The following is a 26,525-nucleotide window of genomic DNA, read 5'->3' as shown; positions in this document are numbered from 1 at the left end:
GTGACTTGGGCAGCTATAGTTTTGATATAAATTATATCCTATATCGTTGCAGATCTATAATATGTCATGTTTTAAAGCTATTGTAGCTCATCGGATCAATTCAAAAGTTGTACAGAAATAACTGGATATTTATGTGGGGGGAGTACCTGGAACTAGTTGCTACTGTCCATCACGCTCAGAAAGCAACTCTAGATCAATCTAGGATTAAGTATGAAATGGATAGTTTTAAAACTTTTAAAACAATTATAAAGTTCAGACTAGAAAAAAAAATACTTCTTGAACAATAAGCGCTAACCACAAAAAATCTTGACATATTGACCTCACTAATATTCAAAACCGTTATTCATGCCATAAATAATAAGAACAGCCACTGACGGAATTTCAAACACATTATCCCAAAATGTGTCACCTTGGCATGGTGAATATTTTAAGCTGAAAAAATGTGAGAAGACAACAGCAACAGGGAGTTCTCTCTGACCTTCCCCTGAAGCAGATTATAAGACCCTCACATGTAGCTTGTGTTCTTTAATACCCCAGGGAAGGAGTACCCTTAACTCCAAAGATAGAGGGCTACCCAGAGGAACCAGCTGAGCAGAACTTGTTAGCTCTAGTTTGCTACACTTAACATCACAACTTTCCCCCTATCGTATTTCTCTCTGACTGTTCACCCTTCTTCAAACCTGCTATACAAAAATTCAGGTTTAATGTTTCTTTAGGTCTTTATTTCCTTATGAAGTCTTCCCTGAGAATTAATGTAAATTCTCAAAATATTATATTAAATAAATTTGTGCTCTTTTCTTCTGTTAGTCTGTCTTTTGTTACAGACCCCGAGCCATCAGCTTAGGAGATTAAAAGGAAAAGATGTTTTCTCTCTCCATACCATCCTCTAGGAGAAGATACCTGTTTTTACAGAATAAAAAGATAAAAACCAAAAAAAATGGGTCAAAATTTTACAATGAGCATTTCAGACAAGAAAGAGGTATAAATATTTCAAGTATCTCAGGAAGTCATTTTATTAGGAATCAAATGCACATTAGATATTTTCTACCATCAAAATGACAAAAATTAAGAAGTAAGATAATACATAGCTAAGATAGAATTAGAGTTGGCATACAGTGCTGGTGGGTATGTACATTGGAACAGTTTGACATTATCATGTAAAGTCAATTTTTATAAAGTTTGTTTCTGTCAAAAATGATGAGCCTTATGTAACCCATGGGCTACAGTTTGTCAGGCCCTAGTAAGAAGTATTTGACTATTTGGGGAATGGTGGATAGTTTTAAGCAATTAAGATGTGTGACATGGTATCTAAAGGAATTGTTCAGAAGATTAGGTTAAAAAGGTTGAGCAGAGCCTGGTTTTGAAGGGACTTACATGTCACAGCTTTTGCCTTTTTCTCTTGAATGTAAAGCAATTACAGTTACATTTAATCACATGTGCTTTTGAGAAAATTCATCCTTGTAATATATTTACAGTAAATCTGAGGAAGCCAATGTGGGAAGGAGAACTAGTGACAAAACAAGTTCAGGTCTTCAATGACATAGCACTTGGAAAGGAGAATTCAGGACAGATTTCAGGGATCACGTAACAGGCTGAACTGTGTTTAAGAAGTAAGGCTCTGTTTTATCCAACTGAATGAATTTAATTGAATGAGAAACTTGATGAAAAATTCATATGATAAAATTCATATGAAAAATTATGAAATTATGAAAAATTCATATGATAAAATATTTGCTCTTCATGAAGTTACTATGAAGCAGGCATGGTGGCTCATACCTGTAATCATAGCACTTTGGGAGACCAGGAGTTCAAGACCACGCTGGGCAACATAGTGAGACCTTGTCTCTACCAAAAAAAGAAGAAAGAATAAAATTATGTTGTGGTGGCTAGTCGTAACTACTCAGCTACTCATGAGTTTGAGGTTGCAGTAAGCTATGAGGTTGCATTTCAGGATAGATTGTGCAACAGAGCAAGACGCTATCTCAAAAAAACCCAACAAGACTCAGCGCCTGTAGTTCAGTGGGTAGGTGTACCAGCAACATGCACTGGGGCTGGTGGATTTGAACCGGCCAGGGCCTGCTAAAAACCACAATGATAGCAATAACAAGAAAATAACTGAGCATTGTGTCAGGCGCCTGTAGTCCCAGCTATTGGGAGGCTGAGGCAGGAAAATAGCTTAAGCCCAAGAGTTTGAAGTTGCTGTGAGCCGTGACAGTACAGCACTCTACCGAGGGTGACATAATGAGATTCTGTCTCAAAAAGAAAAGAAAACAGCAAAACAAACAAACAAAAAAAAGCCACAGGTACCTCTGATGCAAAGTAATATTTTACACTTTTTTACCTTTAAATACACTCCTGAATTGTACTTACTGCTTTTTTAAAAGTGTTTTTGTTATTTCTTCAGAATTTTATGTAACATTTTGAACTGTGGTATTTTAAAACCAAAACAAATTTAGAGAACCTGAGTAGAAGGAGATGCCATAAACGGTGTGAAATTAATTTTAAATATTTGTAATATTAGTCTATACTTCTATTTCATAGTTATTTAAAGTCTCCTCAGACCTCTTCACTACTATTTTCCACCTCGGAAATTTTCAGGGAGCAGCCATATCTTTACTAAATAAGAGTAAATTATTTTCCAGCTACTGTTAAACCATGTAGCATATAGCTGCTTTTTCAGTTGTTACCAATAAAAAAAAAAACCCTCTGATAGATCCTGTTTTTTATAGTCAGAAATTTAATACTGGACAAGTTTCATAAGATCTTATGAGATGATGAAGCAAAATGACTTCAAAGGATCGTCGAGTTAAATAATACATAGTTCAAGATATCCTTGAGGCTTCAGCGTCCACTGTGGCAGACTATTTAATTAATAACACGTGCTTTACAAAACCTATCATTATGTATTTATATAATATACTGCTAAGATTTGTTAAAAGCTGTTTTTCAGTAATGTCAGTTCCTCTATTCATAGTTTTTCATTTTTATAGGATGGATTTAAAAAACCAGCATCTACTAGGCAGCAGCATCTATTGCTACGTCTCCGATTATAAGTGTTTCAGTTCATAAAACCCTTTCAGGTCATTATGTCACTTGATATTTCTAAGAGCTACATAATATAGATGATGTTATTATTTTTATTTTATAGATAAATGTATTAACTCTAAGAGACACTAACTCGCTCATTGTTACACAGTGAGTAAGGAAAGGAACTGAAAATCAAAGCAGGGTCTTGCCACTCAAATCATTTGTGCTTTCCATGACATAGGAATTTTTCTGTGGTTTGGTGGTAGGTGGGGGCTGGCAGAATAACTAGGCCTCTGAAGGAATGGCTAGCACAGGGGCATGAAATTTCCAGAGAAAATTCAGAAATGCATGCACTGAGTTCTTCTTACACTAATGCCCAAAACAAGAAGATATATACCTAATCAAATGTATCTTGATGTTTTTTAAGAAGAGAGTGGATTTTCTGTATGCCAATACAACCTGCCTTAGGCAGGCTTAATGTCATGCTTTTATTTATTTTTTTAATTACCTTTTTCGAAATGTTGATTTTTGCCAGATCCTACTAGAAATTCAATGGTGAGAAAAATAAACATGGTTTGTGCTTTTACGGACCTTCCCCTAACTGAAGTGGGAACGATTGAGCAAGCGGTGCGACACCAGGCAATCAAGCCCTAGAACTACTATGTTCTATGATGTGAGCTTTGATGTGGAATAGGCAGAGAGCACAGTCAAGAGAGAGCCCCGAGAGCCAGAGAGCACAGAGGGACGGCTGTGGGATCCCGGCTAGAGACGATAGTGCCCTCAGTTAAGGCAGCAGCAGTAAGGGTGAGGAGAAGTAGAGATGAGAGACACCCAGGAAGTAGTTGGTGCTAACCAACCATATGATAAAGAGAGGTAAGGTGACTGCGCATCCTGTTTGTCCAGGATAATTCCAGGTTTTGCCTTGTCTCCCATCATAATTATTTAAGAATATTCCCTTTCTCTTTCCAAAGCATACCAATTTGGATCAATTATGCTTAATCCTAGCAGTAAGGGAAGCATGGAGGATTCAAGAATGATGCCCAAGTTTCTACCCAGGACAGGATGGGGAGAGAGTTTTGCATAGAGCTGTGCCGTTTACTCAAAGGCGATATACTTGAAGAGGAACTGGTGTGAAATGAGATTGTGAGTTCAGGTTTGGAGCGGTGTGTTTGAGATGACTGTCGTGCCTTGGAGTGAAGAAATCATAATCACGTGACTGCATGGGTCAGGAGTTCAGGCTGGAGCTTCTGGTCAGAATTGTCTTGTGATTTGAGAGTGATCAATTGTCAGCATAGTGCCTGAAGTGATGGAAAGGTATAAAGCCAAAGGGGCCCATTTTTAAAGGATTGACAAACAAGGAAGGACTCACAAAGGAGATCTGGAGAAGAAAGGCCAGAGTCATAAGAAAACTAGGAGATGCCCAAGAGATGGAAGCCCTGTGAATACTGTTACAATAGGAAGTAATGAACAGAAATGTCATGTGCTGTTAAGAGGTCACAAAAAATTAGATGAGAAAAATGCACATTGAATGCAGTGTCATTACGACATTGGTGATGGTGGTTTATTGGGGTTGGGAGACATAAGCCTGCTTGTGGAGTTTTTTTCTTTTTCTTTTTTTTGGTAGAAACAGGGTTTCACTATGTTGCCCGTGCTGGTCTCACACTCCTAGGCTCAAGTGATCCTCTTCCCTTGGCCTCCATGGTCCTGGGATTACAGGCATGAGCCACCATGCCCACCTGCTTGTGCAGTTTGAAGAAACAATTGTGACTTGAGTGTGAACAGCTTTTCAAATCTATAAGTGAGAAAGGAAGAAAGCGCAAGTGAATTTGAGTGATGATGATGTCTCTGAAGATGCTATAACGTCACCTAAGATGTTGTACTTAGAGGCTTCCATCTTTAATGTCCATCATGAGGACATTAAAGTGGGAGGATGATTCTGTATAATCTCCACTATGAAAATAGCTTTAAATTTTTAGGTAAATTTCTATGACCATAACATTATTTCATTTTTAAGTAGTGGGAGCAAGAACACAATTTATAAAGTTAATTTAGCTATTGTCGCCTCCCCAAAAAATTACATCTTTAAATTTGCTCAATAAAAAGATGAAATTCTGCCTTCATTCTTTTCTCACTGTAAACAGAATTATGGTATCTTGGCTTGAGACACTGGGGATTCTTTGAATGTTCTTTGGAAGATGAAAGAGGTAAAGATTTATAGCAAAGGAAAGCATTTTTGAAATGGTGTTGCACATTATCTTGTGTATATGCATAAATTATAAACAGAACTCAGGGGTGCTGTCACTATAACAACTTTGCGCTCTCTTAGAAGAAAATGGAAAATGCTCAGTTAAGGGCTACTGCTTGTATTTCCATTAATGAATCTTGTAAGCTTGAATGATTTTAAATAGGATATTTGTGTTCCTTGGTTCTCAGAGGACAGTAACTTGGAAAAATACATGTAATTAAACTATTCAAAAGTAGTTATACAGACATATTTAGTTAAAAAAAAAAAAGTACCTTTAGTAGTAATACTACTTACTACTACTACTACTACTACTACTAATGATAAATGTCACAGCTGAAGCCTTTGAGGAAGATTCACAATCAAGGGGAAATGACCACCAAATCACATGTACTCAGAAAATTTGATTAGCCTTCTAGACTCAAGTTTAAAAATTACATTGAAGATTAATGAACAACTTTTTGCATAATTGTAATCATGACAGACAAGCACCCTTACCCAACTCAAATAAATATGTTGGAATGGGCCGATAAATGTGAACTGAAGTCTCAGCTTTAACAAAGACACGTGGACTTCCACTTGGAAGCCGCAGAGTCCAAACTTTTAGCTTATCTGGACCACATTGGAAGAAGAGTCGTCTTGGACCACACATTAAATACACAGAATCCAACAGAAGCTGATGAGGAAAAAAAACAAGTTCCAGGCATAATTTTTTTGATATCCACAAACAGAGAAAAGTAAAAAAAAAAAATCTTTGCATAATAATCCTAATTATTTACCAGCCTATTCAGAGAGTCTTAAAATTGTTGAGCAGGTCCCAAGTTTGCAAACACTGCTATAGAAAATGTACTTCAGTCATAAAACATCTCGGGGGAGTTGATATTTTTTATTATAAAGGTAAAAGAAACACAGGCAATGTAAAACTAGTGGGATGTTTGACATTGTATTTGAGAAACTACTGCATCAATATCTCAGTTGCCAGTCTCAGTGAGTTTCCAAAGGACTCATCGGCTATTTTGGTTCTAATTTTACTCTTCATGTGCTTCATTCTTCAAAATAGTTGTTCACAAATGTAGGTGCTGCCAAAAAGTAATGGCACAAAGAAGGCATGATTGTGAAGCAAGTGATATTTGTCTCTGGGTCAGGATCGGACCTGTAGAAGTCCAGTAAGAGACATGATCAAGTTTATGAGCTGAATTTCAGATGACAGCTGTATGCATTCCATTTGAAAATCATCAGGTGACGTATTTGTGTTGGCTGAAAATGGAGTCTCAGCTACACCAACATATTATTTTCCCAGAAAACTTGAAATTTGTTTTCAAATTCTTATATCAAATCCAAAAGCAAGTCTGTACCTTTTTCACTGTTCCCAGGACTCAGTGTTGAAATACATAAAATTGATTACCTTCATTTAAGCTTGCCATTTATTGCAGTTTAATTTGGAATCCTGTTATGACTTGAAATATTGTATTGATAAGTTGGTTTTTACCTTGAAGTCACATGTTTAACTCATTTAATTGAGCTGTTAAATCCACTAAAAATAATAAATTTGTAAGCCAGTGTTCACTGTAAAGTTCTGGCACAAATTTGGTTTTTGACACAATAAACAGCTTGATAACATGTCAAAAATCATAACATCTTTTCAGCATCAGGCCATTAGCTATGGTGCTTCCGAAAAGTAAATGTCAGTATCAATACTTTACGAATCCCTGGAATTGGCAATGATTGAATCTGTTGGCCCTGGTGAGAGGTACCATCCTGATGACAATTTGCATGACATTCATCAACTGTGAGTTTTGGGTAGCAATTTCATTGGCTTCTATTAATTTTATAAGTCCCTCTCTTTTATCTACCATGGCAGGGCACCGTCAGTAACTTTATCAGATGTGTTGGCAATGGACAAAGAAAATTGCTTTGTAATGTATTTTTCACTGTTCCGTATAAATCTCTTAATTGTGTTTTTTAATGTCAGTAAAGAAGCCATTTCTTCAATGACATTATATTTGTCATCAATACCTCTAATAAAAATGGCAGGTTGAGCCATATTTATAGCTTCAATTTTGTCATTCATCACCAAAGCATAAAATTTAAAATTAGTAGCTTTCTTCTCCAAACTTCTTTTGATTTTCCAATTTCTTCAATTAGTCTGACTATTGTCTGGTGAGACAAACTGATTTTAGAAATTCCTCCCCACTCCTTTTTAAGGGCAAATTATATGTGCCATGCTTTCCATACATTGCTTAATAAATTCATTATCAGTAAACGGTTTTAATTTTTTTGTTGTTGTTGTTAAATATGCTACCACATAACTAGCTTTTACAATGGAATCCACCTGAGTTGTAACTTTTTTTAAAAAAAAAGCTAATAGACTTGTTTTTGGTTCCACTATTTTGTCCTTAGGGCACAGTCCTTCACTGGCAGTGAATGTGGTGACATGTTTTTGCATAAAAAGACTTTTCAAATTATGGTCTTTGAAAAGACCCAAATTCCCTACAAATTTGCCTTGAAAAAAAAAAGGAGTCAGCGGTCCATTTTTCATTGAACAATCTTCCTTCATCTGTAATTTTTCTTTAGGGGAGTTCTGTTTTCTGAGCCATGGGTTGAACACCCCTGTTTGGAAGTAATTTCACTGATTTGCATAATGGATTATGAAAGTTTCAATGCACTTGCACTCTGAATCTACCTGCAAGTCATCAGAGTCTCTGTAAAAATGTATTTTTAGATTTTCTTTTTAATTCTGGAAATATGTTTAGAGAGTTCATTAGTAAATCCATATTATTTATGAGACCTTAAAAATTTCTTCCTCTGACTTTGAAATTGTTTATGCATCACCTTTATTTCAGTTTTGTCATTTAGTTACGAAGCCCAGGTGGTGTTAACACTGCTGTCCATACCTTATGATGAATCTGTACCTATGTCTATTATCTGCTTCTTGTGGGGATTAGCAGTTCTGGAGATTTTTATAAAACACAACACACGCTACTTATGGCATAACTTATTTAGAAAATTATTCCTTAAGATCATATCTTTTATGGAATTAAAATGCTATGTTAAAAATACTGACCTCATTAAATAAGAACTGATCTTCCAGAGAATTTTCAGAAAGATTTAATTCTGTAAGTCAGATATGTCCGAAAATTATCAAAGGATTATTATCTTTACCCTCTGAAAGCCAAGTGTAATGTAGACTCTGATGAGAGTAGACTTTCATTAATGAATGATGATGATTTGTTGCATAAAGTTTTTCCTAGAGATTTCTACTTCAAACATTTTGTTTCTCTTGCTGTTTGAAACAGTATCTGTGTCAAACCAATCTAATTTGAAAATTACTATGACTGTGTTCTTTTTGGATTTTATATCGAAGTTTGGAATATACTCCACCTGTTTCTAGTATTTATATCTATATCTATGTACATGCATAGATAGATTTATACATATACATAGACAGAGAGATAGGCATATATTTCTAAAGTTGCCTCTGGAAAGGAAGAGCTCTCTAACATATTTACTACATGTTTTCATAAATTGAACCGTAAAGTAGTTTGAAACCTTTACGCTACCTCTATTCATAATTATGAGGTTGGAAGTTCCCTGGATATATGGAAAGTGTCAAGTCAGAAAGGGAAACTCCTTTTGCTCACCAGGAAAAAAAAAAATAAAAAAAAGGTAAAAGTTTGCTTTTTCTGCTTGAGAGTAATGGTTACCAAAAGTAGTCCATGGGAAAGTTTTATCCTATGAAGTTGAAGTGAGATAAATTAAGACAGAATGAATTGTTTTACAAAGTTAACTGTGTTATAACACTTTTCTTCAAGCTATTATCTTTCCCACTGGCTAAGCTTTAAATTACCATTTTTTGAAATGATACTAGTATTGGATATATTTGTTCTTTCAGATTTCTTACTTGGAAAAAATAAAACTTAGCAACCCTTTTGCCTGGTGGGAAAACTGGAGCAGATACTTAGATGTACAGAAATGGGGTTGAGGAAAAGGGCTGAGAAGAGAAACCAAAAAGGAAAGGATTGGAAGGTAGAAAAATGGAAAATTTTTTAAAGAGAATTAACCAGTTGTCCATTGGAAAGATACAAGGTTAGAGTTAGAGATTTGTTTGTGTCTCTCTTCATTGGACCATCTTTTGACCCCAAATGTAAGGCCCTGTTTGGGGTGGTTTAGGGCAGTTTTCCAAATGTGCCTAATCCTAAGAATAACCTCAGATTCTGAACAGGAGGGGCTATGCATCTGGAAACGCTGAGAAATGATGTATTAAAAGACAGATATATTAGGTTTTTTTCTCTATCCTTGAGCAATTTATAATCCATCCTTACCTCACTAAGTCTCGGGAGTTTTTTTACCTTACCAGTTTTTAAAGTAAATGAGGTAAAAGGAACATGCCTTCAGAGAATAACTGGGTCTTATTTTTTCAATTAAAGTTTATAATTTTAATTGTGTACATGGGAGCAGGAGCAGTTTTGAGAAAGAAATGAAATGAGGACAGATAGAGAATTTTATAAAACTGATCCTCTTCTCAAAGTTTTGTTTCTCAAGTTTATTATCTGGGTTTTTACGTGGTAAGAGTATAAGAAATATTCCTTGCTCTATCTGTTTTTCTTTGCTTATTCTTTTCTTCTGCCAAACCAGCTATTCCTCTAACATCTTAACGTGTTAAATCATAAACTCATGTCTCCAGCAGTGAGACGATGCATTTATTTAACCTAACCCGTTTTGTTCCTGACAGATGTCGGTGACACTACCTTACTTAAAGCACCAAGCAGACCACCATGTCTTTGAGTCACGAAGTGTTTACTGATAAACACATGAATCTCTAAATCTGATGCCCTCTTTCCACTGTACTATTTGCTAAAAATCTTGTGTTCTGACTTTCAAGGGGATTTAGAGAAAAACTGTTGATGGTTCCCTTTGATACTTATTTCTGCATTTTTGTGGTAAAACCTCTATTCAGAAAGCTTGTTTTTGGCTGGGGGCAGTGCCTCACCTGCAATCCCTAGAACTCTGGGAGGCCAAGGCAGGAGGATTACCTGTGCTCAGGAATTCAAGACCATCCTGGGCTAGGGTGAGACCCTCGTCTTTAAAAAAAGTATGGGCAGGCATTGTGGTGCCTGTAGTCCCAGCTACTCAGGAAGCATCACTTGAGCCCAAGAGTTCGAGGTTACTGTGAGTTGTGACACAACGGCACTCTACTGAGGGTGACAAAGTGAGACTCCATCTCAAAGAAAAAAGAAAGCTTGTTCCTTAACTTGACCCTATAGGTTGAGCTGTGCTTTGGCATGTTTCTTTATTTATATTTTCAGGTTATTTTTATTCAAATACAGCGAAAGAAGTTGACCTGTTGTAGTAATTTGCACCAAGGAAAAGTTATTTTTCCATAATAATTAGCTACTTTCAGTAACTTATTTTTTTGATCTGTTTAGCAGCAGCAACAGAAGAACCAGAGGTGATCCCAGATCCTGCCAAGCAGACAGACAGAGTGGTGAAAATAGCAGGCATTAGTGCTGGGATCCTGGTGTTCATTCTCCTGCTCCTGGTGGTCGTGTTAGTTGTGAAAAAGAGGTAAGACCTGAGGTGGTCCTGTCCTACTCACTTACCATTTGTGTCACTAGTTTAAATACTTTTTCCCCAAGTTCTTTTAAATTAGGACAAACAATAAGAAGAATTTAATTTTAACAATGTTGCCAGCATCTGAGTCTTATCGCACATATTTTTTAAAAATTTTTTTCATTTGGTTATTTGCAGTTTAAGTTTAGATATAACTTTTCTGAAATTAATCTTGAAAGTAATGTAAGAATTTAAATTTTCAAATGAAACATACTTGAGATATTCATTCATCTTTGAAGTGTTATCATTAAGAATGGCAAAATATGAATTTATTTTGATACTTGATACTATGAAGTATTTTGTTCTCTTATTCTGTATTTTTCCAAATCCTGGCTACAAATAAGGTATGAGACGAATATAAACATTATTTAGTAAAATTGTGTATTAAATATTTACAGGCTTAAAACTTCAGCCTTTTAAAATGGGGAGTAAATTTTTTTAATTGAACATTAATCTTTTATACGATATCAACCAATATCGCCATCTTCTGGAATTATATGACGATACTAAGACCTGCTAGAATTTAAACTGAACTCTGTTCTGGAGAATAAAGTCTATTCCTGCTGAAAAACATTTCAAATATATACAGTTTTTATAACATGTACAGTTTTTATAATATGAGCTTTTGTTCATTCTATAAAGTGTCATAATCTATAAGGCATCGTCTGACTAATATCTAATAGAATAATCTTTTCAATCATATATTTCCGGTAATGCTTCAATTTGGAAGGACTTTTCAAACAATCTTTACATGCAGAATACAGTTCTAAAATAGTTGGTTGTATAGAAATGGTTGTAATTTGTGAATTCTATTGCATAACACAATAAATAATGCTGCTTATATTACATTAAATCATATAAGATACTATTATAATCATTTTATACTTGAAATAAAGCATTAACATTATAGATAAGACTCATTCTACGTGTGTTAATGATTCCATCAGAGTTTATTTTAATATATTGCCTCTTTACAATTATCCCCTTGGAGATATATATGTTGGAGAAGACACATCTGCATTAGAAACATTAGGTATGCATTATAGTGTTTTGTGTTAAATTAGCTACATACGTGCTTTCCCCAAATAGTGCTTTCTCTGGCTGTTGTCTCCCTCTGTGATTGGAAATTACATCATATGTAAGGCAAAAAGATCTATGCATTTGAGTAATAAAAACTTGCCAATTAAGAAAACCATCAAGCATAATCTTCAGATCTTCTGTCTGTGTTTAGTTTAAATTTGTATTTGGAGAGTTAACAAAACAATTTAGAAAGTAGAGCTCTCTACATGTTGCTTCCCCGTTAAAATTATTCCAGTCACTTCAGAAATTGGATATGAGCATGAAAGTGGCTTCTGATTATGTCCTCGCTCAGTTATAGTTGGGTTAAATGTATCAGTTTTATTTGTCATTTATTTGAATACACTTCTTTTGCTATCTTTATCCATGGCTCTCTGTTTTAAGAATACTGAAAAAATAAATTAAAAAATAAATTTCCTAAAGCATGCTAAAAACATCACTAAGCAAGACTTTTGGGAGGTCAGATGCTCTGACAGCACTCTGAAATCACATTATGTAACAAATTCTTTTTCTGGTTCATATTTTAAAGGACTAGATGGATGAGCCTCTCTATTAAAATATTTAACATTTATTTGAATTATCATAATTATGCTTTAATTGATTGTCTTTTGATGGAAAGTATACCAGGGCTTTTGCTTCTCTTCCTCACCATCACCTCTATGACTTGGGAAAGTTGCGATTTTATAGCTAGGTGAAGTTCCGTAGTTAGGTGTGTTACCTTCTGAAATGTGATATAAAAATTTGTTACTTGAACCCCTGCTGACCTAAGCAAGTTGGTAATGACTTCGGCTTCCATGTAGTGTGTGTCACACACATATCATGTATGCTTTAAGCACAATATATTTATTATACCTACAAAAGGCATAGATACAAATTGTAACAGTGTTGCATTGGGTGTTATCAAGTTTAGTTAAAAACCTTTAGTATATGATACAGTTCATATGTAAATTTATATTAAATACTAGAAAACTGGGTTACTTCAGCATCTTATTTATTGTCTGCATTTTGGTGATAAATTATTAAACTTCTCAAAACTTAATCCCTCACTGAGATTAATATACATAGGTACACGTATATTTCTTATGTGAAAAATAGTTCCATGTATTTTTGGTTGTGTTGTAAAAGAATGGTTTGGAATTCAACTGAGTAAAGTTTTACAGCTAAGGGTACATATAAAGTAAGTTTTTAGGCTAAGAAAAGGGATATTGCATCTTTCAAAACGCAATGTCATTTTTTTTAATTTAATCGCTGTTGAATTATTTCCAAATGTATGCCATTTTTTCCATTGGTTATGTATTATATTTCACATGCACAGTGAGAACACATCAATAATTCCAAACATAAATTTGAAATTATGTTTTGTTACAGTAAATGTCTGTGTATGATATCATGTTCACATACATCTACTGTAGAAATATCTTTGTGTATATATAGTGCTTGGTGCACATGTATATTCAAAAATCTATATATCTGTGTACCATTAAAATACAGTAACTTGTTTATAAAAATTGGGGTATTATTCTGCATATATGATATATTAGCATAATGGATCTTTATGTTTGCATCTAAATAAAAATAGTCTATATAGTACACAAGTTCTATGCATAGCTGTTCCATCTGTCACATATTTAGATGGTAATGGATGATATTATGCTTAACTGCATGTTGAAAATACACAATCCATTTAATTTTTCAATTTTTTGGCAATAAGAGAAATGTCAGCATGTTATTTTTTCCAAATTATGTATATTAAATTTTATTTTTCTACTGCATAGCTGTCTGTTTAACTGCATGGCAAAAGAAATCTAACAATGCATGAGCAAATTTGAAATGCAAAGCAAAAAAAAAACATGAATTTTATTTTATTTCATTTTATTTTTTAACGCACATTTTCTGCTTTATTGAATGTGACAGAGTCACGCTTTTCATTCACCATTGCTTCTCTTTTTCCACTGTCTGTGATTTGCTTGCCAGGAGGAGCTACTATTCTTACTCCTACTACCTGTAAGTAGAAAATGGGTGATGTACAACTTTACATGTGTTAAAGATGCAGTATCCCTTTTCAAAAACAAAAAGGAAACAGAACTTTTACAATTTTGGTCTCATGCAAAAAATATTTTTCTGGACTCTAAAACTATAAACTTTATTACCTATTTTGCTAATCTTTTTTAAAAGGGATATTGTATTTCTGTATGTTCAGCTACTTTTAATTTTTATTTACAATTTTCCGTAAGTTGCTGTAGTCTACAGCCAAAATCATCATTTATTTACTGAAGTCAAACCTGCACCTTCTCTTAGCAGTCTGGCGCACTTCACTCATCTGGTAAAGTAGAGATCATGGGTGTAAGTCACAAATCTCTGTCTTTACGTAGCACCGTGATGTTTGACAGAATGAGCCCTGTCATGTGTTTATAGAAGAACACTCAAAATGCCTTCATAGGAAGCAGATCAGGTCAAATTTACATGTGATAATGTCTCTGTCATTTTTCTAGGAATTCAGGATGGGTTATAACTTCAAAACACCTTTTTTCTGGCTATTAAGGCAATCAGTGTGCTTGTGGGGGAAAAATTTTAAGTGAAAAAAAATTAAATAAGTGAAAAAAATAATGTTGCAGCAACAAAACTTTTTTTTTCCAGTTTTAGAGAAAATAAAGAGTTTATTATAACTTAAATAGGACACAGTTATGTAAAACCAAAGCCAAATAAACCTTTTGTCCACCTACTTTGGAACAAACGTAGGTAGCCCATAACTCTTTTTCTCTTCCAGAGTCTCTGACTCATCTTAGTCTTGGGGCATGGGATGCTCATTTGGATAGGACTCAATTTGGAGAGGACTGTCCATTCTATTTCCTGAGTCATTTTCAGTTTATCACCTTGTAAACCAGGACCAAAGGAACAAGACAACAAAGCACACTTGGACTTTCTTTGACCAATATTGGCTCCACCACCTTTCCATGCTTAACGATTGAAATTGATTGTGTTTGTGGGTCATATATCCCACAGCATTTAAATTGCTAGGTTAAATTTAAGCCAGCTTTACAACAGAACTTTAGGAGTCTCCATGACTATAACAATTCTCCCAACATTTTAAGTATTGCAAATGTTTGGCTTCCTAAAATCTGTTAAAAGAAGCAGGTGTAAACTAACAGTGCTTCTAGCTTGCTGTGGTGAATCATAATATCCTTTTTAAATCATGTTTGATGAAGCCAGAGGTAATTAACTATACAATTTCATACAATGATGGAGCACTTTCCCCCTTTATGGCCCACCCATACATCCACCTGCAGAAGTTTATGCTGTTGGCTGCTTTGATAATGAAAATCATTTACACATCTGTCAAACTCAAGTAGTTGCAAAATGAATTGCTTAACCGTCCTGAAGTACACATTATGATGCCAGTTGCTCGGGGGGAGACAACGCATCAAACAAACTGGAATCAATAAGTATTTAATTATGAGAAAGTCAGTAAGCTTACCATTAACCATCAGTGTACCTCTAATATCAGAATGGAATTCCCTTTTTGGTAGATGGATAACATTTCCAAGTTCCAGACAATGTAACAGGTTATGCCAATGTTTTGGTAAAACTCAGGCCTATTAACATTTTAAATTATAACTAGAAAGAGTGTCACAGAAATATGCTTAAAGGCTACTGAAACATACCTAGTAAATCTAATCTGAATTAGAGGATTTTTTTTTTTTAAGTAAAAGTAGAAATATATTAGAGTAGAACTTAAAAGAAAACCAGATGTAATTCTTGAGATAACATTCATTGGCATTGTCATAGTAACTATCGGGTTTTTAATCAAAACACTTAACACTTATGTTAATTTTTCTTTGTTTTGTAAGAACCTGAATGAAAGCCTACCTCACAGGGTTGCTGTGAGGATTAAGGTATAAGAACATAGCTGATAATCACAGCTGGCAGATTTTAATAAAGGCTGTATTCCCCCATTATTTTGCAAGTAATCTTTGTATATACATCAGAAAAGTAAAAGTTCTTCCTTACTTGAAAACTTCAACTTGTCGTGCGCTTGACAAATTCATTACTCTTTGTTTCTCCCCGGTCATGAAATACAGACAAATGATACACATTTTAAAGTGAAGCATCGAGGTTTAAACTTGCTTTTTCTACTTACTTCGAATGGCCCATCTTCACAATGTTAGCATTATTTTGAGTTTAAATTTCAGGGTGTGCTATTTTTATCCAATTCAATCTCTTACGTTTTTTGAGAAATGAATTCATTCTTTCTTCATGCCCAAGAAATAAAGATTGGAAATTATTTCTTAAACCATTTTCTTGCTGTTTTAAAATTCACAAGTGGCAAAATATTTGTACTTTATTCATATTCTTTTACAATGTATAACAACTCATGTTTTACTGCCAGATAGTACTGTTTTATATTATAGCACACTTTGTAATGTGGCAATTAAAAAGAAGTGTAAGCAGCTAGATACAGTATAAGAGCTTAGGCTTTGGAACTAGGTCATTCTTTGTTGCATATTAGACAAATAACCTTGGGCAAGTTATTTAACTCCTCTGGGTCTCAAAGAACTTATCTATACAATTAGAACTCTTATACTTTTTTCAGTGGATTGATCTGAGAATTGAGTTAACAAATGAAAAGTGCCAAGCCTATAACAGGCCTAATTTATCTATTCAACAAGTATCTATTGAGTGCCTGCTGTGTGCCAGGCATTGCTCCAAGTGCCAAAAATATACAGATGATCCTTCATAGAGCACACAGTAGAGAAAACAAAAAGATACTTGCAATGATGTGTGATGAATGTTATTACAGGGAGAGAACACGGTGCTATAGGAAACACCTAGTCATGAACCCGAACCCGAGACCGGTTGTCTCAGTCAGATAAAGCCTCTCTGATGAAGGCAGAACTGAGGGAATTAGCCAGATCTTAGAGGCGAAAGAACATTGTAGGTTAAAGAACAAACATCCTGTATATGGCCTAGCCAGGGGTGTCCAAACTTTTTCTTTCTCTGGTGCACATTGGAAGAGTTGTCTTGGGCTACATATTAAATACACAAACACTAAGGAAAGCTGATAAGTGGGGAAAAAAAGGTCCAAGTTACAAAATCCGCATACAGAACATAGGCCACAGGTTAGAAACATACCCCTGAGCCCTAGATGAATGCTTGGAAAGCAGACGTCCGTAAGCTAATTATGACCTGATAATGTTTAAGTAGGCTCGTGCACTGTTTCAAAAACCAAAACCACTTGGAAACAATCAAGAAAACTAATATAAACAGTCATGGCTTATCTTTAAAAAAGAAATTTAAGTCAGATATTGAACACTGAGACCAAATGCCAGTAGTCACGTAAATAAGTAGCCCCCACATTGCTCTCCAGCTCTTCACAGTCATTATTCTTCCTGATGGCTTCTGGCTACGGGCAGCAGCACTCGTTTTTATTACCTGTCTGAAATTTATACGCTGTACAGGATTTTTACCCCCAGGCCAAGGAAGAGAGATATTCTTTCAATGTATAAAGCAGATATTGCTAATAAATGATGCTAATGGCAGTGATGATGTGGTGGTAGCTAACGGTGGTGGGGTAGTTCTTGTTGTAGTTTTGTCATTGTTTTCGCATTACTAATACTGTGATTGTTGTTCTTATTTTTTAAAAAAATAAAACTATCTTCATTGCTAAGTCTTAGCTTGTGACTATTTTAAGATAGTGTGAGATCTGCTGTGTCAGTGTATTGTGTGTGTGTGTCAAGCCTCAAGCCAACGACTATAATTTTTAGAGACAAGTAGCCCACCCGAGAGGGTTCCTCAACACTAGATGAATTTTCTAAAGGAGAAGCCTTTGGACATAAGCTCAACCTATCAAATGAGCCTTTGTACTCCATCTACTCTAGTTTAGATATTAATGAAGATGAGAAGAAAACTGCTTATTTTCCAGCTGAGAAATGGTATTCTTAAAACAATTTAAGAACATTTCCAAGGCAGCAGAAACCGCTTCCATAAACCTAGTAACATAATGTACCTAGTACAGGCTTTTGGAGAACCTTTTTATAATACATAAATCACATGGTCAGTGTGATGTAAATGTTTTACATACCTTTAATTGCTTTTTCCCTTGTATGTTTCATGTGTAACATTCACAGAAGCCCAAATGTCTTTTACATCCTTGATACATAAAACAAAAATGTTAATATTTGAGTCGTTCGTAATTCTAATGTTGCTAATTTCCAAATCCTCTAAATTCATTTGCTCTCAGCAGTTATAAAGCATTTCTGTACACTGGTTATTTTGCCATATGGTTCTAACACGCATTTTTTTAATATTTAACCATGTCTATACTCCAAGATGATGATAATTTAAATAGTACCTTTACATATCACTTTTAAAATTTTTCTCTGTGCCTTTTTACACAGTTTATAATTTCATCCCATGGATTCATACACATTTGAATTATTCTAGCTAAAAGTCTTCAGAGGAGGTTTTAACTAATGGTACATATATTTTGCGAAACGTGTTAAAGTTACACATGTTGCATTTTTTACATAGTAATGGTACAAAGAAGGAATAATGAGACTTTTTGGTCTATTTTAATTAGGTGACTACAGTACAATAAACTTGAAAATATGGTCATGTTATTTCTAAGAATTTCTAAAAGTTAAGCAAAAGAATAATCACCCAAGAAGAAAAGCAAAACTTAGCCCTAGCTTAAATTTTTTTCCTTGGACTCCTCTAGTAAGGAAGTTTTTTTAATGCTTTTAATAATACATAGTTATGTATTAAATGATACTTATTTTAACAATAAAGTACAGGAAATGAGGAGACGTTTGGGTTGACAGTGTGAGTACTGAAATGTCCATCTGACAAAATAGTTTCATAGCAACCAACATATATAACTGTTTGAATGTCAAACTTAATTCCTGAAATTATGACCAGTTTTTAGGGTTTCTGAACCATGTCTGTAACTTCATCCTCAGGCTCACCTGCACTGCTCACTGCTGGTGTCAGCTCCTCGTCAAACCTCACATTAAGGATTCCCTTTTGTATTTGCCTTGGCAGCAAGCTTGCTAAAAAACGCAAAGATGCCATGGGGAACACACGGCAGGAGATGACTCACATGGTGAACGCAATGGACCGGAGTTATGCCGATCAGAGCACTTTGCATGCAGAGGATCCTCTTTCCATCACCTTCATGGACCAACATAATTTTAGTCCAAGATGTAAGTTTTTCATGAAAATTTTAATAAATGATTTTGAATCTCATTAAGTTCACTTTGAATTCTACACATTGCCTTTTGAATAATGAGAATAAGAAAGAAAGGAGAGGCAGATAGAAAGAGAAAGAAGACAGGATGTTACGGAATTTACAAGGATTATTTTCAGGGTAGACACAGGCTTTAGTTTAACTCCAAACTATGTAAATTCGATTACTGTATCATAAAAGATATTTCAAACATATACCACTCAGACCATATCCTATGTCATTACTTTAAGTTAAAAATACGTGATTGCCTACATACAATTAGTTCCTCTCAGAATGTATAATTATTTTTCCATTAGCAGCTCCCTTTGTATAAGATAAAGTTTCTTTTGCAATCGAGAGAAAACAGTAATTCTGGGAATTATTGGCATGGCTAAAATAATTCCTTAAAATAGTCTACTGTGAATTTTCGGAGAATTTCAACACTAAAGAGTTTACTAGGGGACAGATTAGTCTACATGCTCTTGAGTATCTAGGGTGAAGTCCAAAAGTATTCTTGAGTTAGGAACTTTGCAAAATATAGTGAAATTCTTCCATCTGTCTGTCCATCAGAAGAGTTCCTAATGTTGATGTATGAAGGCAGGGCTTTTAAAATAGTCCCCACTAATGTGCTGTGTGACAGCAGAGGATTGGAATAATTATCTGAGATCAATATTACTGTTCATCTTCACATCTCCTCTGAATTGTATATTCTTGTCTATAATGCCTCTGTTAATTTTAAGTTAATTACATTTAAACTAAATTACCTAACTAAGTTTCTTCAAACCCTTAAGAAAAATTGATGTGTGAGGTAGGCAGATCAGGTTCATCATGGGCCTTGTAGCATTTGCCATAGATCCCAGTATGAAAAACATGGAAACAAGGAAAGAAGTTACCTGTGGAAGTATTGTTTCCTATATAAATGACAAACATTTTTAATAACAAGATTGCAAACAAAGTATTTACAGGTTGTATGTTTTTATGTCTTTTCAGAGAGTGATATTTTATCTGAAATGTTTAGCTTGGTAAAAATTTTCAGTAATTATTGGCCCTATATGCAGCTTGTCATTTTCCATGATATGTATCTACACCAATGTAGTAGTTAAAAAATGCTATATATGGGCGGCGCCTGTGGCTCAAGGTGTAGGGCGCCAGTCCCATATGCCGGAGGTGGCAGGTTCAAACCCAGCCCGGCCAAAAAAATCACACACAAAAAAAAAAAAAAAAAATGCTATATATGAGTCCTACATTCCAAAATGTATAAGGCCTTTCTGATCTATTTTATTTTTATTTCACTATAAGATAAATGATAGAGAATGACATATAGTAAGTTTTGCTAAAATATATAGATGTATCATCTCTCTGAATACTTGATTTAATATTTAATCATTTACAGGTTTGAAAGCATTTCAGTTCCCCCAATTTTCTATCCGTTATCTGTGTTAGGAAGTTTGAATTCTGCAGTGTAACTATAAATATCCTCTTACGAACTCAGAGAAAGGATTAAATCTTATTTCCCATAGTTAACTGAAAAAAATTAATTTGGAATGAACATGAGATAATTACTTTTCTAAATACCTTATGTTTGATAGATCTGAAATGCCTGGTTTCTTCTCCCCTAATTTTACAATCTTTACGTGTATAATGTCAAGTTGAATCTTCTAGCTTTTTTAATTGAACAGAATACTGAATTATAATTATAGATACATTTTTCTTGATGTTTAGAGATAACTCAAGCTGGAAGAAATAATTTTACTTTTGTAAGATATAGTAATCAGAGAAAATTTAATAATTTTATTACTTAAGAAAGCGTAAATCTTTTTTTAAAGAAAAACCATATTAAAATACAACTTTAGAGCAATATATACCTTCATGAGCTTTGTTTTCCTGCAGTGACCAATGATCCACTTGTGCCGACTGCTGTGTTAGGTGAGGCTCTAAATCTTTATCATCTTTTTTCTTGCATGGATCACATTTTCTTGCATTTGTCCAGATAGAATTTACTTATAGTGCAGGAAGCAGCTTGATTTTGAAAATATACAGGCATAATTTTATCACAGAGCTGTGTTCAAACCAGACAGATCTAGTGGATGTCAAAGTAGTGAGGTATCCTGTTTCACAGAAGTACAGTATCCCTTAATATCTGACTAATGTTAACATATCCAAGTTATTAGAATGAACCCACATACACAGGTCTCAGGGACCAGTGCATCTTGAGTAATTTGTCCATGTAAAAAAAGTCTACCTGATAGAAAGGGATTTTCTAAAAATTCCTAGTTCATAGTAAAAAACATAACACATTATAAGTGAGTGCTATGATTGTGTGCATCTTTGTTAGGAATTTACAAATATGAATAAAGTTGTTAGAGACTTGATGTGGGGTTCAGCATTCCGTGAACCTTAGATATTAAGTAGTGTTGTCTCTCAAGAAACTTAGAAACCCCCTTGGTTTACCACTATGTAATATCTAAGACAACTGTTATTGCTAGAAATAATTAAGCCTTTTTCAGATGTAAAATTACATTAATTGCATATCTAGCTATATATTTAAGGGTGGAATGGGTTTCATTTCAACGTGTAACCTATTCCTCGATTAATTACACAACAACTGATGACCATCTTACCTATAGGTTCACACGTTTCTTACCAATTTTACCTATTTCTAATTAAGATTTAAGCAAAGAAATAAGGAAATTGTCAGATAAATATATCTTTAAAATTCCCAAGTGTCATGTTTGTTGTTTATGTTATGGATTTCTTATGAACATAAAACTTCTATTTTATGTATTATTTTTGTTATCCATGTATTCAATAATCAGTTACATTTTTTAAATACTATGAAACAATACAAGTAAATTGGTTAAGTAAAGTACATGTCTTATTCACTAAAATTAATAATTAAAAGTATGATTTTATAATTGATACAAAAATACCTATTCTAAAAGACTCTGAAGGTCAGGGCTATCTGTGACTGCTCTCTCTCTCTTTGATGTCTAGACCAGTAATGACTGGGAAGAGAACAGGGGGATTTGTCCCACAAGGGGGCCTGCTCACATAGGGAGGAAAATAAATAGTGATCAGTGGGGAGGCACCAAATGCCTCTGAAAATGTCATCTCTGTTGAGCACTGTACAGTGCTTTAAGTATCGAATTGCTAAGTAAATTTCAATTACAATATTGTGAAAATCATTGGGGAAAAGAAAAAGTTGCCTAAATGTTAAGACTTGTCCTCGTGATTTTCTGAATGTATATAGAGTTAGGCCTAAGTCTCAGTTCCCCTGTGGATTTACAATATGAACTCAAAAAAATGCTTTCCTTCTTTGGTTCCTCATCTTTAAATCAATATAATAATTTCTACCATGCCTTTTTTCACAGAGTTTTATAAAGAGAAAATGAGATAATGTGTGGGTTTTACACACAATGAATTTTGAATAATTAATTTAATAATTTTCCCTGTGAAAAGAGATTTCGTGTTTAAGGAAGGCTAGATTTAACACATAAAATCTAGTTATATAAATGTTCATCGTGCGTTTTATTTCATTTTGATAGTCCAGCTGGGTTTTTTTTTTTTTTTTTAAGAAAATTGGCATTCTTTAAAAGCTAAATCTCTCATTAATCACATTAGATGTAGAAATGATTTGTTGCATTTTTTATCATTCTTGAGAGTATTGTGTTTATAGTTTTGCATCCAATTGATTCTGTATTTATAATACAATTTCTGAAATCATCTCAAATATTGCTTGATATTAATATTTACGTACCAATTTAAAAAGGTTTAGAAACCTTTCATATTGATTCATATTTTTCTTTTGTGTTTTACTGCTTCATTGGGTTTAAGTCCCTATCACAGGTAAGTGTGTTTTAAAGAACTATATAAAGCCTTTCAATCAAGGATGTATTTGAAGTTATTATTCTTAAAATGTATAATAAGGATAATTATTAGTACATGTACCCTCACTACTAGCCACCTTAGTAGGTGGCTTAATGAGGTGGAAATGTTTTGAGATTAATAATTCATATGTGATGATTTTAAAGACATTACTGCTCATTGTACTTCTGTATTAAAGCTTAAAGAAAAACAAAAGGCACTGTCTACTTTCATATTGGGACCACAATCATCTGTACGATTTGGAATCTGGGTGAATTCTGTGCATCTCACTGAGCCTTTTACAATTGTAAATATTGTGCTGCTCCAGCAGGCACAGGGTGAGCTCTGGGGCTGCTCTTCTGAGCCCCGGCCGCCTTCTTCCAGCTTCGCTGATTGCATTCTGCCTCTCTGATGTTATCTGTTCTCTTTACTCTTCATCCTAAACTGTATATTCTGTAACAGTGCCCAGATCAATTGCTTCTGAATTTAATCTTACTGGGGAGATGTATACGTTCTTTATGTTAGTCTACTGATTGTAATATTTTGACAAAGATAGATCAATTGACTGTGATCTCATAGTAAGTTCTCTCTCTCTGTATACTAAGAAGCGAAAACTCTCAGGAATCATGTTTGCTGGCAAATGTTTGCGTGTAGAGGGGTGGGCAAAACCTGAGTAAAAGGCATGAATTCACTTGGATGGTTAGGTCACAGCAGAATCCACCAGGGATTTTTGGATTAAATATGGCATTTTTAGGAGTGAATGCAAAAATTTAAAAAATCCATTCAGCTTAATAAGAGCAAGTAAAGATAAATGCAATCAAGCTGAAATTATAGAGGCATGCAAATCTGATTGTAGGGTTCTTTTTTTTTTTTTTCCTTCTCCAGGAAGAAAAAATGTTTATCATGGGGACAACAATTCATTTTTTGCCATATCCTATTTGTAGAGTTGGTGATAGAACAGGCAAATGTACCAGCACTTGCAATATGTTTAACTGTTAATTAAATATCATTTTCTACAGTATGCATTATCATTAAAAACAAAAGTTCCCCTAAAAGTGTACTTTCTCTTCTGTTAATGAGTATGGCAGTTATAATGCTTTTCAAAATAACACCCCTTAAAACATGTTTTTTTTTTTTTTTTTTGAAGTGGTAAGTTTAAATGTGATAAATATGAGCATGCTTCTAATTGTAATGATTAGTACTTTGGTCATTAAAATACTGTTTATTCTTCATAGGCAAAATGTTCTTGTTCTTTTCTTTCATCTTATGACAGAAAGAGAATTAAATGTTTCTTTTCATTTTAAGCTAATAACACAATTGGGATGGGACCTACACTTAAATGTGGGTGGTCAGGGCTTCGATTGATTTCAAGTAATTCATTCATTGAAATATTTATTGAGTGACTGCTAGGAATACAGAAAAATCTGATTCTGTCTCCACAGTCTCAGTGTTCAGAACTAAGAGAAGAAAACAGACAAGTAAATAAATGATTAAATAATGGGGCAAGTAAAACGACAATCAGCAGAATAGGAAGTCATGGGAACGTAAAAAGGAGGTTTATAACTCAGTCCGGGTGGGCCATGGAAAAATTCCAGGGGACATATCTACATTTTGCTACAGACATACCTTGATTTCTCTTACACAGTGGCCAGGAGAGTCAAAATCTATTTGCAATAAAAACAATAATAATAAATCAAGGGGGCAGTGATTGAACATAAATGCCTGAGCAGCCTGGCTGCCAGACAGAGTGGAGTTGGGGTGATCTTGTAGAATGCTCGCGTTTCCCAGTCCAGAGCGTGTTGTGGTAAGAAGCCCCAGGTGGCAGAGCACCATAGGGCCACCAGGGCAAGAGCAGGTTTGTGGGGATGGTTGCCTAGGTCGGGTATCTTTCTGAGGGAGGTTGGGATGTGGGTGGGAAGGAGTTTGTTCAACTTAATGGGCAGTGAAAACACCTCACTGATGGACAGCTTAGTACTGCTTTGATTGCAAAAGCAAGAAAAAATAAGAATTCAGTAAAATCTCCCACTTAATGCTTTTTAAAAGTGGATCGACGTCTCCCTGCGTCTCACAGCACCTGATGTCTTGCTGACACATGGCTTCCTCTGACCTCAGACCTGGAGCTTTGTCTTCATGGTGGTGCTAACCTAGGCCTAGACTGTCTGACATATCTTTCCCTTCCTCCTCTTATCAGAAAGATCTTAAGTTCTTAAAATCGTTTTTGCATGAATATATATTAAACAAGATAACTTTGTCTCTTTTTTAATTTCTGGAATCTGAAAAATACCAGACGAGAACCACAGCGCTCCAGCAGAGTCCAGTCGCCTTCTAGACGTACCTCGCTACCTCTGCGAGGGGACAGAATCCCCTTACCAGACGGGGCAGCTGCACCCAGCCATCAGGGTGGCTGACTTGCTGCAACACATTAATCTGATGAAGACATCAGACAGCTATGGGTTCAAAGAGGAATATGAGGTGAAAACTTCAATACTATATTGAATTTGATTTTTAACTATGATTAACATTTTTCCTCCTTTTAGAAAGGAGTAAACTGTTCTGTAGTCTCTCCAATCCAGTGTTTATGAGCATACAATGTATCTACAGGACAAAAAGAAGGAAGCGAGCATGTCCCTGGCTTATATCTGAATGCAAATTCGGTATAAGAATTTTATGTGTAATTTAACTATGCTATGTAAGCCTTTTTCCCCCCCAGTCAAAAATCAAGTGGCAAAATACCTCAATTCCCATTGTAGCATTAAAGCGTCTGTCATTTGAATGACGTAAGTAGCAGGTTACTTCTCTCTTTGCTTGTTGACCTTCTGATTGAGAAATCAGACGAAGCTTTGTGCTCTGAATGTATCACTTGCCACTCGCAGTTTAATCCTGTGGATTATTGGTTGGTGGTTGCCTGTGGCTGGGATGAAAAAATAGAACACCGCAAATCTGGTAAACAGCATTAAGAAACCAAAAGAAGGCCATGGGAAATTCTTTTTTCAATTTTGTTTTCCCTTCCTACTCAAACCAAAATACCAGGACTGATCTTACAAAGGAAGTAATTTAAAACTGAAAATTCAAATAAACGTAATACAGCAAAAGGGAAAAACTGCTTTGCCACCCTTCACTTACTGAGAACTGCTAGGTTGGGGCATGGAAGGAGGCCCGTCCACTCCCCACACACACACCACAGTACACATTTGAAGTGAAAAAATTCTAGCAATAGTTTGTTTTTAACACAGTCCAAAATGCATCCAACTCCATGAAAAATCTTTTAAACCCTACATTTTATCTACAGATTACTTGTATATCTTTATTTGGGAGTGAATAAAATTTTCTTTGAGTTTTGAAAATTGGTTTTAGGTATATCCCGGAAACATGATACTGTGGTAACAGAATAAGTGCAGGGAATTAGAATATTCTACCAGACTGGTTCTTTTTGTTCATTTCATGTGTATTCCTATGTACCTCACTTCAAAGACTGATGGCTCT

General features: G+C 34.7%; 1 protein-coding gene across 5 annotated transcripts in view; it reads left to right on the top strand.

The window, feature by feature from the left end:
• Window positions 1–26,525, top strand: part of PTPRK (protein tyrosine phosphatase receptor type K) — a 556,126-nt gene that overhangs the window by 502,820 nt on the left and 26,781 nt on the right. Inside the window, exons 14-17 of one of the 5 annotated variants that reach the window (XM_053590941.1) lie at window positions 10,696–10,834; window positions 18,995–19,155; window positions 21,069–21,104; window positions 25,330–25,514. In XM_053590941.1, the coding sequence (XP_053446916.1) occupies window positions 10,696–10,834; window positions 18,995–19,155; window positions 21,069–21,104; window positions 25,330–25,514 (521 nt within the window). The other 4 variants (XM_053590942.1, XM_053590945.1, XM_053590944.1 and 1 more) reach the window with 4 other exon arrangements.

The sequence above is a fragment of the Nycticebus coucang genome, chromosome 5, assembly GCF_027406575.1.
Source record: "Nycticebus coucang isolate mNycCou1 chromosome 5, mNycCou1.pri, whole genome shotgun sequence".
NCBI classification, from domain to species: Eukaryota; Metazoa; Chordata; class Mammalia; order Primates; family Lorisidae; genus Nycticebus; species Nycticebus coucang.
This window is presented reverse-complemented; position numbering and strand designations above follow the sequence as displayed.